Source organism: Micromesistius poutassou, assembly GCF_964030765.1.
Source record: "Micromesistius poutassou genome assembly, chromosome: 8".
Classification (NCBI taxonomy): Eukaryota; Metazoa; Chordata; class Actinopteri; order Gadiformes; family Gadidae; genus Micromesistius; species Micromesistius poutassou.
The window spans coordinates 7,666,243-7,678,786 of NC_140278.1; the positions used below are offsets into that span (position 1 = coordinate 7,666,243).

Genomic DNA, 12,544 nt, shown 5'->3' on the forward strand with positions numbered 1-12,544 from the left:
CTGACAAGACATGAGAAGCCCTGTATTCGCCATCAAGAAAATATGCACACATGATTCTGACAGTGACAAACTCACAGTCGCCTGTTGAATGTGGAATAAACACACGTTGCCAATATGAGGAATTAATGCAAATGTTTTGTTACATGTTGAAGTGAGGACAACGTTTGAGCCTGAATACATGGTTGCGGTAACGATGGCAAGGATGGGGGAAGTAGCCTACACTATCGGTGTTTTAACCCGCAGATAAAACCATCAAGTTCCTTAAATTCTCCAGCATCGACACATTGATAACCTCAGCTCCAGTTATAACCTCTTATCAGCTTCAGTGATCAGAGGTTTCTAGGCCCAGAGCTTTACCAACCCAGGGTGGTCCGTGACGATGCGAGTGGTCGTGATGGTGATGATGCTGCTGCCGCTGGTGGTCGTGGGGGTGGCGGTGTTTGGGTCCGACAGGGCAAAAGGCTACAGGCCCGTAGTGATTGTTCACGGTATCTTCGATGGACCGAAGCAGTTCAGAACGCTGACTCGCTTCATAAAAGAGGTAAATATCATATATCGGAGTTGCAAAATAAAAATGTGATTTGGACCACATTGGTCGGTTTGTTAACAGCAATTTTGTTGTTAGTTTTTTTTTTAATATCATTATGTCCATTGACGTATTGTTTTGTCGAAAGTTGCATGAAGTAGACGCAACAGTTATAAAATATACATTGTGATTAAATATGTCCCCTTGCCATGACTATCAAAAACAAAAGCATCTACAACATTCCACTGTAGGCTACAAATAAAAAAAGATCAAAACATAAAGTGATTATCCTTCAAGTTAGCGACTGCCGACCAACTTCCGCAATTTGTCAGTCACACCAAATTTACATCTCTGCTCTCTTTGTAGCATAAACTGTATCTTCTTGGAACGTTTGCTTTGATATTGATTTTTCATGTGGGCTATATAGTCATCCTTCCATTTTACCATGAACTCGTTGAAGAGAGATAACAGAGATAACCAGATCATCTGGTCTGATCTGGTCAAGATCAAGAAGTGAATCCATTGAATCGGTTTCACACAGAACTGAGAGAAAATATACATAGGCTACAGCTCATTATTTGTTCCTCACAGTCTGGTACAACATTGAGCTGAGATTCAGTGGCTGAACGGTGTGTGTGTGTGTGTGTGTGTGTGTGTGTGTGTGTGTGTGTGTGTGTGTGTGTGTGTGTGTGTGTGTGTCAGGCCCACCCTGGTACAGAGGTGGTGACATTAGCCATGTATGACTACATGTCCAGTCTGCATCCGCTGTGGCAGCAGGTCGGGGGCTTCAGCAGAGCCTTGACATCCATCATGAGTCGTTCCCCTGCTGGGGTACACCTGCTCTGCTTCTCTCAAGGTACACACACACACACACACACACACACACACACACACACACACACACACACAATGAATGCATGCAAACACGCACACAACAATATAAAGACACATTTTTTTATAATTCAAATCTCCTGCCATTTCCTCAATACACAAATTGTAAACCTTTGACCTGAAATCCTATGAAGTATGTGTTGTTGTCTGTCTGTCGGTGATCATCTCTCCAGGAGGTCTGATATGTCGGGCGTTGCTCCACACCCTTCCGCATCACAACGTCCACTCCTTCGTCTCATTGTCCTCCCCTCAGGCTGGCCAGTACGGAGGTCTGTTTACACCACCACAGCACGTACATAACAACATGAACACAACCTAGAGACCCACCTCATCTCACAATGTCAGTAGTGGGAACAGGTTTTGGGTTTTAATACGTTGACTTGTGTTGTGAGGCACTCCACGCCAGATACAAAATACAATTGTACTAACATTTACCTTATTCCGGCTGCTACTCTCAGGTTTTTTTAAATCCTAAAATCCTATAAAATCCTAAGTGTTAAAGCTTTTTTCTCATTGTGTTATTAAGATAAATGAAAATACCATTCATAAACAATGATTAAATTCAGTAAATTAATACAAAATTCCCAATATTGATGACCTATGACCTGAAGCTTGGACTGTTCTCAGCTTAAATTGTAAGTCTCTGGGTGGACTCATCGAAATGATTAAACCTACCACTAGACTGAGCAGTTTTCATCTCTATAGACACCGGTTACCTGTAGTGTAACTCTTTCTTCCAGTGTTTCCTAAACTATGTATTGGGACCTAAAATGTGTTGGGATAATTTTGTTTCGAAGGATAACCAATTTCATCCTGCTCCGAATTGAGTGTGGTTTGGTTTGAGTGGTCGTTGGGTTTAACAGACAAAGTGTGAGGTGGTTGGGTTCAACTGACAAACTGAAATTGTCATTTGGGTCCCGACCCCAGACACCCACTACCTGCGCTGGCTGTTCCCTGAGCGCTTGAAGAAGAACGTCTTCCACATCTGCTACAACTACTTCGGCCAGAAAATTTCTATTTGCGACTACTGGAACGGTAAATAACCCTGCCCGAGTTCTTCGCCGGAGAAGCGCTAGCTGTTATGATTCTAACAGGACGTTCTCCTTCCCCCCCCCCCCGACCCTTACCACTAAGAACACTACCTGTTCTGGTTCTAACCAGATGTTCTCCTCCCCAGATCCTCACCACAGAACACGCTACCTAGCCAGGAGCAGCTTCCTGCCTCTCATCAACGCAGAGCGGCACCATGCTTTGGCACAAAGTAAAGCACACATCACACTTCAATCAATTTCTTTTAAAATAATAATTGACTTTGCCAAAGCAGTTTAAAAAAATTGACAGAGGAAATAAAGTAATTTAAGGTAGAAAACAAGTCAAATATATACGGTACAAGAGGAGTAAAAAAAAAATGCAAGGGATACTATTGTATACCTAACCCTAACCCTAGCACTTTTAATATCAACCTGAACGTATCATTTATCCTATATCATTATCCTACATCATATTTCACCCCACTGCTCTTCTCTTTCTCCTCCTCATTGCCAGACTGGAAGGAGAACTTCCTCCGCATCAGGAAGCTTGTGCTGATTGGAGGACCAGACGATGATGTCATCACACCGTGGCAGTCCAGGTAACCCTCTGACCTCCGACCTATGACCTTGAACCATAGCCTGGAGCTGTCAGTCAGCAGATGTTAAATTATATAAATAATACTTTTGCGATCATCTCAGAAACAAAAAAAGTAACAGATTCAAAATTGTCAAATTTAGCTTTCAATTGTAAAATACTGGTAAAACATGTAACATAATTTATAAGTCAGCAAGTATTGGTTAGCTCGCTATAGTTTATAGGTTAGCTATTGTTTGTTAGTTTGCTAGCATTGGTTTGTAAGTTTTTGGCTGTTTGTTCTTTGCTAGATTAGTGTTGGTTACTTGGTTGTGTGGTTTAGCTATCTAAGTTAGATAGCTAGTATTGGCAAGCTAGCTACTAGTGTTGGTTAGCCAGCTTGAGTTGGTAAGCTACAGTGTTGGCAGCCAGCTAGTGTCAGTGAGTGTTGTTTAGGTTGCATTGTGTTTTTGATGTGTTCCATGTTTCCAGTCACTTCGGGTTCTATGATGGTCAGGAGAACATTGTGGACATGAGAAAACAGGATGTGAGTTGTTGAAGTAATAATTATTGTGTTTGTGCATTAAGCATGTTTTTCAAGCCATCCTATTAGATATGTTTTTTAGCAGTACTACCACGTATAGGGTTTGTTTTTAAGCAGTACTACCACATATAGCGTTGTTTTTAAGCAGTACTACAAGGAGGATGGCTTTGGGCTGAAGACACTGGATGGTCGCGGGGACGTGGAGATGTGTCTGCGCTCTGGGGTCAAGCACCTGGCCTGGCACTCCAACTACAGTGTCTTCACTGGCTGTATAATGCCCTGGCTCACCTGAGGAGCTACACCTTTCCTCTACACCTTTCTTTGATGTTTTACTTTGGATGTAGCATAAAATACAATTGTTTACTGAAATGTTTAGATTACTTTGCTAATTCTTCTTATTTAATAAAACTTTTGTGAACTTTGCCTTCTGTTTAATGACATTTTGATACATGTTTATTTTTATAACCTTCAACAATGAAGCATAACTTTTGCATAATTTGAAAAACGGATTTTTTGGTGAAACGACGCCTACATCATTTCAGGCGGTTCGTTATATAACAATGAACCGCCAGTGCGCGTCCCTGCTTGTTAAATGTTGAATCATTACGTAACGTGGAATAAATGATTAGTTCCTTCTGAAGCCTCAACAGCTGCTGACGCTCATAACAGGTAGGGCCGGTGACGTCATCAAGGTAGCTTCCTCTAGTGGCCGCGCTCAGCTCCCGGTGGTGTGGTAAGAAACTAACTTTATTCTTTAATATGATCTAGTATGACTGAATACCGCTTAGGTTAAGCGTCTTGTATAACTACTTCAGTCACCTAAAATCAACTTGGGATAACTTCGTCGCTTTAATCCGACCGTTGAACTTTAATCTCGAAGAGTCGCGGATTTATTTGGTAGACATATCAAACTTAGTGTTTCATTACAACGACAAGGTCTACACGGACGAACAAGACGACATCTAGTGTAATGGCGAGGTGGAATAATGATAACGTTTAACTTTGGTTGTAACATGGGCGGAATCGCTACAGATCGACTGCTGAAAATAGCCCCAGATCCACGGCGTAATGTTATGTCTCAGTGGGACCAGGATAAAAGCTGTTCCGTAAACGTAAAGCTTGTCAAGTCACTAGTCAGGTCACTAACAGTACTCGGTGGCTGGGAGGTGTTATACATTATGTGGGTGAAAGCTTTGTGAGTTTAAAGCGGAGAGGGAGGTAAAAACTGAGTTTAGAACGGAAAGTTAAAAAGTTGCACACGGGACGTTTCGTGCTGACAGCGTGGCTCGACGTGAACGCGCCGACAGCTCCAGGCCGGCGCGCGCCTGCGGACAAACCGATGTACTGATATAATTTCCTTACATAACAAACTGACAGACTGTCTGACTTAACTTACTGACGGACAGACGTAACCTTTTGACAGACAGAAATAGCCTACTAACATAACTCACAGAAATAATTTGTGTGTGTGTGTGTGTGTGTGTGTGTGTGTGTGTGTGTGTGTGTGTGTGTGTGTGTGTGTGTGTGTGTGTGTGTGTGTGTGTGTGTGTGTGTGTGTGTGTGTTAAGGGTTCCAGGCTGCGATGTCATCCAAAGGTGTGTGTGAGGAGTGCTGTGTGTGTGGTGGACCCCTCCAGGGTAACCAGCGGCGATGGCTGTTTGCGGGTCAGAACCGACGCGGTGGCAGCAGGGGTCCAACGCCGACCCCTGGGGAGTCCCAGAGAGGGGGGAGATCAGCCTCCTCATCCTTGCAGAGCAGCCCGTGGGGTGAGTACATCGCTGGTAACAACAGATCACAAGACCCAGTCTTTACAGTGCGGACACTTCACCAAATGAACTGATTCCTCTGACAAAACGGATCATTTGGAGGAATGAAGCAACATCTGAAAACCAAGGTTCTGTGCTGGAGTGTTCTTTTGTCTTTTTCTGCTCTAGTTTGTGGTTTTGTTTCAGATTTTGGTATCGGAGCGTTCTGGTTTTTTTCTGTAGTCAAATTTGCAATGACCAATTAAAAACTAGCTGGTCGTAGGTAAATGGTGTGGAGAGCAATCTCTGAACCCATCGGCTGACCACGATTAAGCTTTTTATTAACTTTGATATCTGAATATATTTGCATGTTGTCTGGACCTGAAACACCAATAAAAAATATTGTAAAGTCTTATTCATGATCAAGCTACACCGAAACCCCAGAAAAATCGTCATCAGACGATAGCCAATGATTACAGCGACTTGAAACATCATTCAAAGTCATGATGTTAATGAAAGGTCGAAGAATGAGTCGGTGATGTTTATGAAGTGGTGATGTTTATGAAGTGGTGATGCTTATGAAGGGGTGATGTGTCTTCAGGTAGCTCATGGTCTCTGGGCTCCTCCGCCTCGCTCTCCCGGTACCAGCTGGCTCTGAGCTCCCCTGCTAAGGGCTTGGACCTGCTCTCCGTGCTGAGCCACATCCTGGGTCGGACCGTACCACGAGGCGGCAGCCGGGGGGAGTTCCTGTGTGGTAAATGCGTGGCCATTCTGGAGCGAGTCTTTAAATTTGACTCTGTGATCGCCCGCGTCAAGGTGCTGTCTTCAGAGCGCCTGCAGAAGCTGAGGGAGCAGCGAGACCGCATGGGGTCCTGGGTCCGTTACGCGTATGGCCGCGGACCAGCGGGGGAGGGGGAGGGGCCCGGCGAGGAGGAGGGGCCAGGGTACAGGGAGATGCTGCAGGACAACATGTCTCTGTCTGAGTACGAGTGCTGGTCGGAGCGTTGGGACGCCTGCCCCCACTTCATCCGCACCGGCAAGCGCTGTGGGCGGGGCCCGGGCTGCGAGGGCTGTGATTCGCTGCGTGTGTCCGACTCGGACTACGAGTCGGTGTGCGGCGTTCCTCGCCACCTCCCAGCCCACGTGACGTCCTCGCTGGCCCTGTCCAGGACCAAGTCAAACAGCATGCCCCTGCACTGGTCCAGCCAGGCCTCGCTGGGCGGCTCCTCTCTCTCCTCAAGTCCCAGCTCCAGAACCCAGTCTGTCCAATCACTGGACTCCCTGGAAGGCGGCGTAGACGCGTTTGATGGGCCGGAAGGCTACGTGGACCTGCTGCTCAAAGAGCTGAAGAACCTTGAGGGCAAGCCGGTCTGCTCGCCCTCAGGAAGTAGAATCCCTCTTCTGGACAGGAGTGAAGGCCGCTTGTCCAATCAGAAGAGAGCGCTGGTGGAGACGTACGCAGTGAACCGGAAGCTGAGCTTTGAGGAGAACGGACAGAATGGACAGAACGGAGAGAAGAAGGACAAGGAGGTGAGAGATGTTCCCCTGGATCTGACTGATGACTTCCTGCCTCTCCATCTCCAGGTGAGTCCTCTTCTACATCGAGTGTTCTTTTTTCGCTTCTGTAGTACTGGTTCTAACTGTGTCTTCCTGTCAGGGGTCTGCAGGGCGGCTGCAGCAGGCCCTCGGGCAGCTGGGAGGGCGGCTAGACGAATTCCTGATCGAGAGCCAGTCTGCCCAACTGGGACCTCCCCAGGAGTCGGAACCCCCACAGAACCCAGGGATCCACAGCTCAGAACAGGTGGGGCCCACTTAAATACACCTTTTCTAATGCTTGCTCACTAAAGGCCTGGATATTATTAAATCAAAACTGGTGTGCTGTTTGCACAGACAAAATGGCAGGTTAACAGCCAAATAGAAGCGACATCCGCATTGTGCTTTTGTCACTGCAGTGTGCGCAGGGTACTCGGAAGAACTAGTCAAACTCAGTGCGACTCATGACATTAAACCAAAGCCCACACATTTCAGTGACTATATCGTGCCCTGTGTTCGCTGTATTGGACAGCAGTTCGCGACAGCCTACGCAAACAGGATTTTAATTTGAAGTGCACTAGGTCCTCTATAGCTTTGAGAAGATATGCAGTAGCAGAAGATATGGTGGAGCAGGAGGAGGAGTCCATAGCGTTATGGGGTTTCTGATTTTACTGGAGTGGTTTGCAATCTTGTACCAGTTATATTATATGCAAACTTTACTGTTATTGGATGTTCTGGAAGATTACAACTGGCCAGTGTTGGGAACGTTAATTAAAAAAAGTAATGAGTTATAGTTACTCACTACTTGTTCCAAAAAGTAACTGAGTTAGTAACTGAATTACGCTATAATAAAAGTAACTAGTTACCAGGGAAAGTAATTATTTGCGTTACTTGCGTGTGTCGTTGTGAGATGCTTCATTAAATTAGAATTTGCTTACAATGGATGTCGACTAAGTCTTTGCTCCTGGACATAATGTTCACTTTACATGCACATTCTTGCCTTTGACCTCAATGAATTTGAAGTAGTGCTTATATCTCCACCTTGAAAATGCCAACTTTTTATCGGATTGCTCCGGACTCGCCATTTCTACTGCTTCATCAAATCTGTTTGGTGTGAGTGTGTGGGGCGCGCGTATCCTGGCTTGTGTGTAAAAACACTGGCTCCAGTTGGCTACCATGAAACATGACTCTGCCTTAGCCAATAATAATCGCTTATCTCTTTGTTAAACCACTCAGTCTCCTCACTATCAGTTTGTGTGGAGCCAGGGGTGCGTTCGGATTACGCAGTTTATTCAATCAATTCATAGTAATGCATAGTAATGCATCGCATTTAACTGTCAGTAACGGTAACGGCGTTGTAACGACGGAAAAAGTAATTAGTTAGATTACCCGTTACTGAAAAAATAACGGCATTACCTAACGCTGTTATTTTAAACGGCATTATTACAAACACTGCAACTGGCATTACAAATATGATAATTATATTGTATATAATATTCATATTGTTTGTTTTGAAACAGAGCTACCCATGCCGAGTATGGATTTTATGGATCGGCTGAATCGGCTCTGGTGCTTTATGGGTGTATCTAGAGTGGGTATCTAACCTAGTCTCAATTGAACCCATCTTAACTCTCCTGGACACTCTTTGCCCCCTCCTTCCTTCAGTCTCTCTCGCTCTCACACACTCTCTGTCTGTCATACTAAGACTGATGACATCAGGACATGTTCTATGCAGGTGTGGCTGGCTGCCCTGCGCTCTGACTGCAGGGCTGGATGGAGGATGGAGAGAGAGATGGAGGAGATGAGGAGGGTGGGGAGAGAAAGAGACGGGGACCTGCACACCCTCTCTACCGTGCTGCAGTATAACCAGGACCTGATCAATGTAACACCCACACACACCTTTAATAACATGTAAATGTATTATTCTATATGCAGCATCATATCCTCATATATATTATCTGTACCTGCAGGACCTGCGTCTGTCCCTCCGAGAGAAGGACCGGGTTCAGGAGGAGTGGGAGAAGGAGAGGGAGGTGTGGAGGAGCAGAGAGGAGGCGCTCACTGCCCTGCTGCAGGAGAAAGAGGCTCTGCTCCTCAGCCAGAAGGTGGTGCTAGAGTGCTCCCACAGGGAGGTCCTGGTGAGAAGACATGCTCCTGTTTCAATGGTTAAATCCTGATTCTGTTCAATCCTAATCCAGTTTCAATGATTTAATCCTAAACCTGGGTCATTATAATCCTGGTTAAATGGTTTAATCCTAATCCTGTTCAAGGGTTTAATCCTAATCCTGTTTTATTTGTTTAATCCTAATTCTTACTGCTGTTATTCAGTTACTGATAACCCTGTCTTTCTCCAGGAGCTGACAAACTCTGTGATTGGACAGGGGATGTCAGGGGGCGGAGCTGAAGTTGCCTTAGCCAATCAGCTGAGGGAGAAGGAGGTCTTGCTGGCTGCCTGTCTGAAGGACAGAGAGGACATCAGTGCCACCTTGTGGAAGGAGATCAGCAAGATGTCTGCTACTCTGCAGGAATATTCTGAAATACACAAGGTCAAACACAACACAATGCAACACAACTAGAAACAGCAATGCAAGTCCCTCCTAGGGCCTGACCAGCGGCTCCTGACCCTAGCCCCTCCTAGGGTCTGACCAGTGGCCCCTGACCATAACCCCTCCTAGGGCCTGACCAGCGGCTCCTGACCCTAGCCCCTCCTAGGGTCTGACCAGTGGCCCCTGACCATAACCCCTCCTAGGGCCTGACCAGCGGCCCCTGACCCTAGCCCCTCCTAGGGTCTGACCAGCGGCCCCTGACCATAACCCCTCCTAGGGCCTGACCAGCGGCCCCTGACCCTAGCCCCTCCTAGGGTCTGACCAGCGGCCCCTGACCATAACCCCTCCTAGGGCCTGACCAGCGGCCCCTGACCCTAGCCCCTCCTAGGGTCTGACCAGCGGCCCCTGACCATAACCCCTCCTAGGGCCTGACCAGTGGCCCCTCCTAGGGTCTGACAAGCGGCCCCTCCTAGGGTCTGACAAGCGGCCCCTGACACCTGGCAATTAACACTTTGTTCATTTTTTCCTTTTGTCCTTTTGTTTCCTTTTGTCCGAAACAGACGGAGTGTCGCAGTGTGGCGTTAGGAGGCGGGAGGCAGAGGGAGGAGGAGCCAAGAGAGGTGGAGGAGGAGCGGAGGAGGGAAGAGAGCAGGGAGCGGCGTGGGATGGAGCGGGAACTGAAGGAGGTGCAGCGCAGCTGGGAGAGGGAGAAGGAGGAGCGAGAGAGGGAGGAGAGGAGACTGAATGAGGCTCTGCAGATGAGAGACAGGCTGATAGAGGTAAGTGTCTGGCCACAACTACAACACACTCTCATAACACAGGCAAACAAACCACATGTTAACATTACGCACATTACAACAAGCACACGCTAAAGGCCAAATTACCTTTCAGCATTTATATGAATTGAAAGAGCCTCAACTTTTTTCAGTTTTATTTGGACACACCGACCAATTTTCTGAGGTACACTTCAATGATATTGGGGACTTGGTCTCTTGATTCCGTTTCTGAAGTTGCTCATTGTTATGTACATTTGGGTTTGGAATAATAATTTTCTTACTGCTCTCTTGTGCACACATTTATGTAACAAAGGTATAAATGGAGGCAGTTATGCAATGATCTGCATGAGATCTTAAGATCTCTGAGTCACTTCTTTCGGTCTTCACAAACAAGCTGAACACTGAACTGAAAATCCAGCTTAAAATAACAATCGCTACACCTACCACACACTAACATGACACACGCTGTCCAACTTCTGGAATTTACTTTGCTGATCTCGATCCAATGTTTTTACTTTCCCGCAGAAAATCTTGTGGGATTCAGCGGAGAGGGACCGACTCTTTAGAGACGTGCAACAAAATCTGCTGAATACATCGGGCTCTGGTGTTCAATACACTTAATGTTATTCTGGTCATGAAGTCACTTTGGCTAGTGCTAACATACTTTGTCATAGTTACTTACAGAACTCTACTTTATAATGAAATAATTTGCACTTCTTCAATATATTTAGGGACTGATTGTGGGGGACTGGTAGTTAGGGACTGTTTGATAGGGACTGTGTGATAATGACGTTGGGTACACTTAGTTCTGGACAATTTGAAAGGTACTTTAGAGGTTAGTTAAGAGAATTATATAAACTTTTTGATGGGAATGTTCACAAACATGGGGAATGTTTGTGAAGGAATGTTTGTCAAAAGATTGATCGTTACTAAATGTTCATTAGGGTATGTTTGTTAAGAGAATGATTGTTACTAACTGTTCATTAGGGTATGTTTGTCCAGAGAATGATTGTTAGGGAATGTTCATTAATGATGGTTTGTTGGAGAATGTTCTTTTAAAGACAGTATTGCTCCTTCCTATTCTCAACAAGAAGGGACCAACAGAGGAAAGTGATTTGGTCAGAGGTGTTGTAAAGCGGCTCCTAACATTTCACAGTATATCCAATCTAACCGCAGATGAACTGCATTACTGTTGATTTGTGTATGGGAACTGGAGGAGGCACCAAATTTAATTCCATGGGATGCAGACCTGAATCCGGATGTTACCATGGGAGCGGTCTTTCCAGAAGGAATCCTCCTTCTTTTTAAGTTGCTATGGAACTCTGCTTGTTTGTACTTCAGAGAACAAGCAAGGGGGTAGGCCCACACACTCTTGACCAAAGTAATTTATTAATCCACATTCTCCTGCCTAATTTAGTGTGCCATTTTTTTAAATACTGGATTGAATGTGTTGGGTTTGTTGTATTTAATTTCTTTTGATTAAAGGGAATAAAATCCTCTGACCAACATTGCCTGTTTTAACGTCTCATCTCTATTAATTCAGTTTATTACTATAATCGCTTGTATGACCTTTTTTTGTGTTTGCCATGGCAAACACAAAATAGGAATGTGTTCTTCAAATATCAGGTTTCCCTCAGCAGTGTCCCGATCCGGCTGGTCAAGTTACCAAATGGTTGCTATGGTACCGGCCCTCCAACACTTCAACGTCTGGGTCGGGATCACAGAAGGCGCTGCGGTTTTCTTTCAGTGTGTTGCAGTCCACCCGAGCAAGGTAAACGAGAGACATGCCTGTTCAGTCGGTACCGCTGGGGTCCGTTACAATCGGGGCTCCGGCCTGGAGGGAGAGCACCGAGCTCAGCCTGCGGCGAGCGGAGCGCCTGGTGAGGCAGACCCGCGCGGGGCAGGGCAGCCCCGCGACAACGCGCCCCCGGACTGGCATCACCCCCGCCGCGTGTTACCCCAAACACCCCAGCACGGAGGACAAGACCATGAAGCCCAGAGAGACCACAGAGGCCCACGGCAACGGGACGGACGGGGTGGACAGCCGTGGTGTTGGGGGCAATATCTCTAGACCCCAGACAACCGGGACCACGGTGAGATAGATATGGAGTCCATCTAGGACTGTTCAGTGAGAGGCCGATGCCTAGCTCTATAGAACTGTATATATAGAACTTATATTGTACTTATGGCATCCAAGAAACCTTCAGGAGGTTTGATTCAATGTTTTGAAGTCAGTTTAAAGGTGAACATTGTAAACATTAGTGGCATCTAGTGGTAAGAATGCAGCTTGCAACCCCCAGCCCTTATCCGTTACACATGTTATTAAAATGCTATTCAATTGAATCATGCAGAGGCAAGGTAAAAGATCATCTGAGGAG

The 12,544-nt window shown here is 46.0% G+C and overlaps 2 protein-coding genes across 3 annotated transcripts; both read left to right on the plus strand.

Moving 5' to 3' along the window:
• The first annotated feature begins 274 nt into the window (after positions 1-274).
• On the plus strand, positions 275-3,926 carry LOC311351058 (lysosomal thioesterase PPT2-like). Its single transcript, XM_084471140.1, has 8 exons — positions 275-541; positions 1,229-1,382; positions 1,591-1,686; positions 2,345-2,452; positions 2,595-2,678; positions 2,963-3,047; positions 3,515-3,569; positions 3,715-3,926. The coding sequence occupies exons 1-8, from the start codon at positions 380-382 to the stop codon at positions 3,856-3,858; spliced, it is 888 nt and encodes a 295-aa protein (XP_084327266.1). The 5' UTR covers positions 275-379; the 3' UTR covers positions 3,859-3,926.
• Positions 3,927-4,243: 317 nt separating this feature from the next.
• LOC311351128 (uncharacterized protein) lies at positions 4,244-11,615 on the plus strand. Of its 2 annotated transcripts, none has more exons than XM_084471226.1 (9): positions 4,244-4,299; positions 5,143-5,332; positions 5,913-6,895; positions 6,969-7,112; positions 8,580-8,726; positions 8,815-8,982; positions 9,199-9,390; positions 9,951-10,169; positions 10,692-11,615. In XM_084471226.1, the coding sequence occupies exons 2-9, from the start codon at positions 5,149-5,151 to the stop codon at positions 10,785-10,787; spliced, it is 2,133 nt and encodes a 710-aa protein (XP_084327352.1). In that variant the 5' UTR covers positions 4,244-4,299; positions 5,143-5,148; the 3' UTR covers positions 10,788-11,615. The 2 variants fall into 2 exon arrangements, with proteins under 2 accessions (XP_084327352.1, XP_084327353.1); XM_084471227.1 differs by having other exon boundaries at positions 4,245-4,299; positions 5,135-5,332.
• The last annotated feature ends 929 nt before the right edge of the window (positions 11,616-12,544 follow it).

Bases quoted from the DNA above. Each gene is read 5' to 3' on its own strand.
- LOC311351128 (XM_084471226.1), top strand. From the start codon at position 5,149: ATGTCATCCAAAGGTGTGTGTGAGGAGTGCTGTGTGTGTGGTGGACCC. The intron at 7,113-8,579 runs GTGGGGCCCACT...TGTTCTATGCAG, and splicing joins GGATCCACAGCTCAGAACAG to GTGTGGCTGGCTGCCCTGCG. The intron at 8,983-9,198 runs GTGAGAAGACAT...GTCTTTCTCCAG, and splicing joins GCTCCCACAGGGAGGTCCTG to GAGCTGACAAACTCTGTGAT.
- LOC311351058 (XM_084471140.1), top strand. From the start codon at position 380: ATGCGAGTGGTCGTGATGGTGATGATGCTGCTGCCGCTGGTGGTCGTG. The intron at 1,687-2,344 runs GTCTGTTTACAC...TCCCGACCCCAG, and splicing joins TCAGGCTGGCCAGTACGGAG to ACACCCACTACCTGCGCTGG. The intron at 2,453-2,594 runs GTAAATAACCCT...TCTCCTCCCCAG, and splicing joins TATTTGCGACTACTGGAACG to ATCCTCACCACAGAACACGC.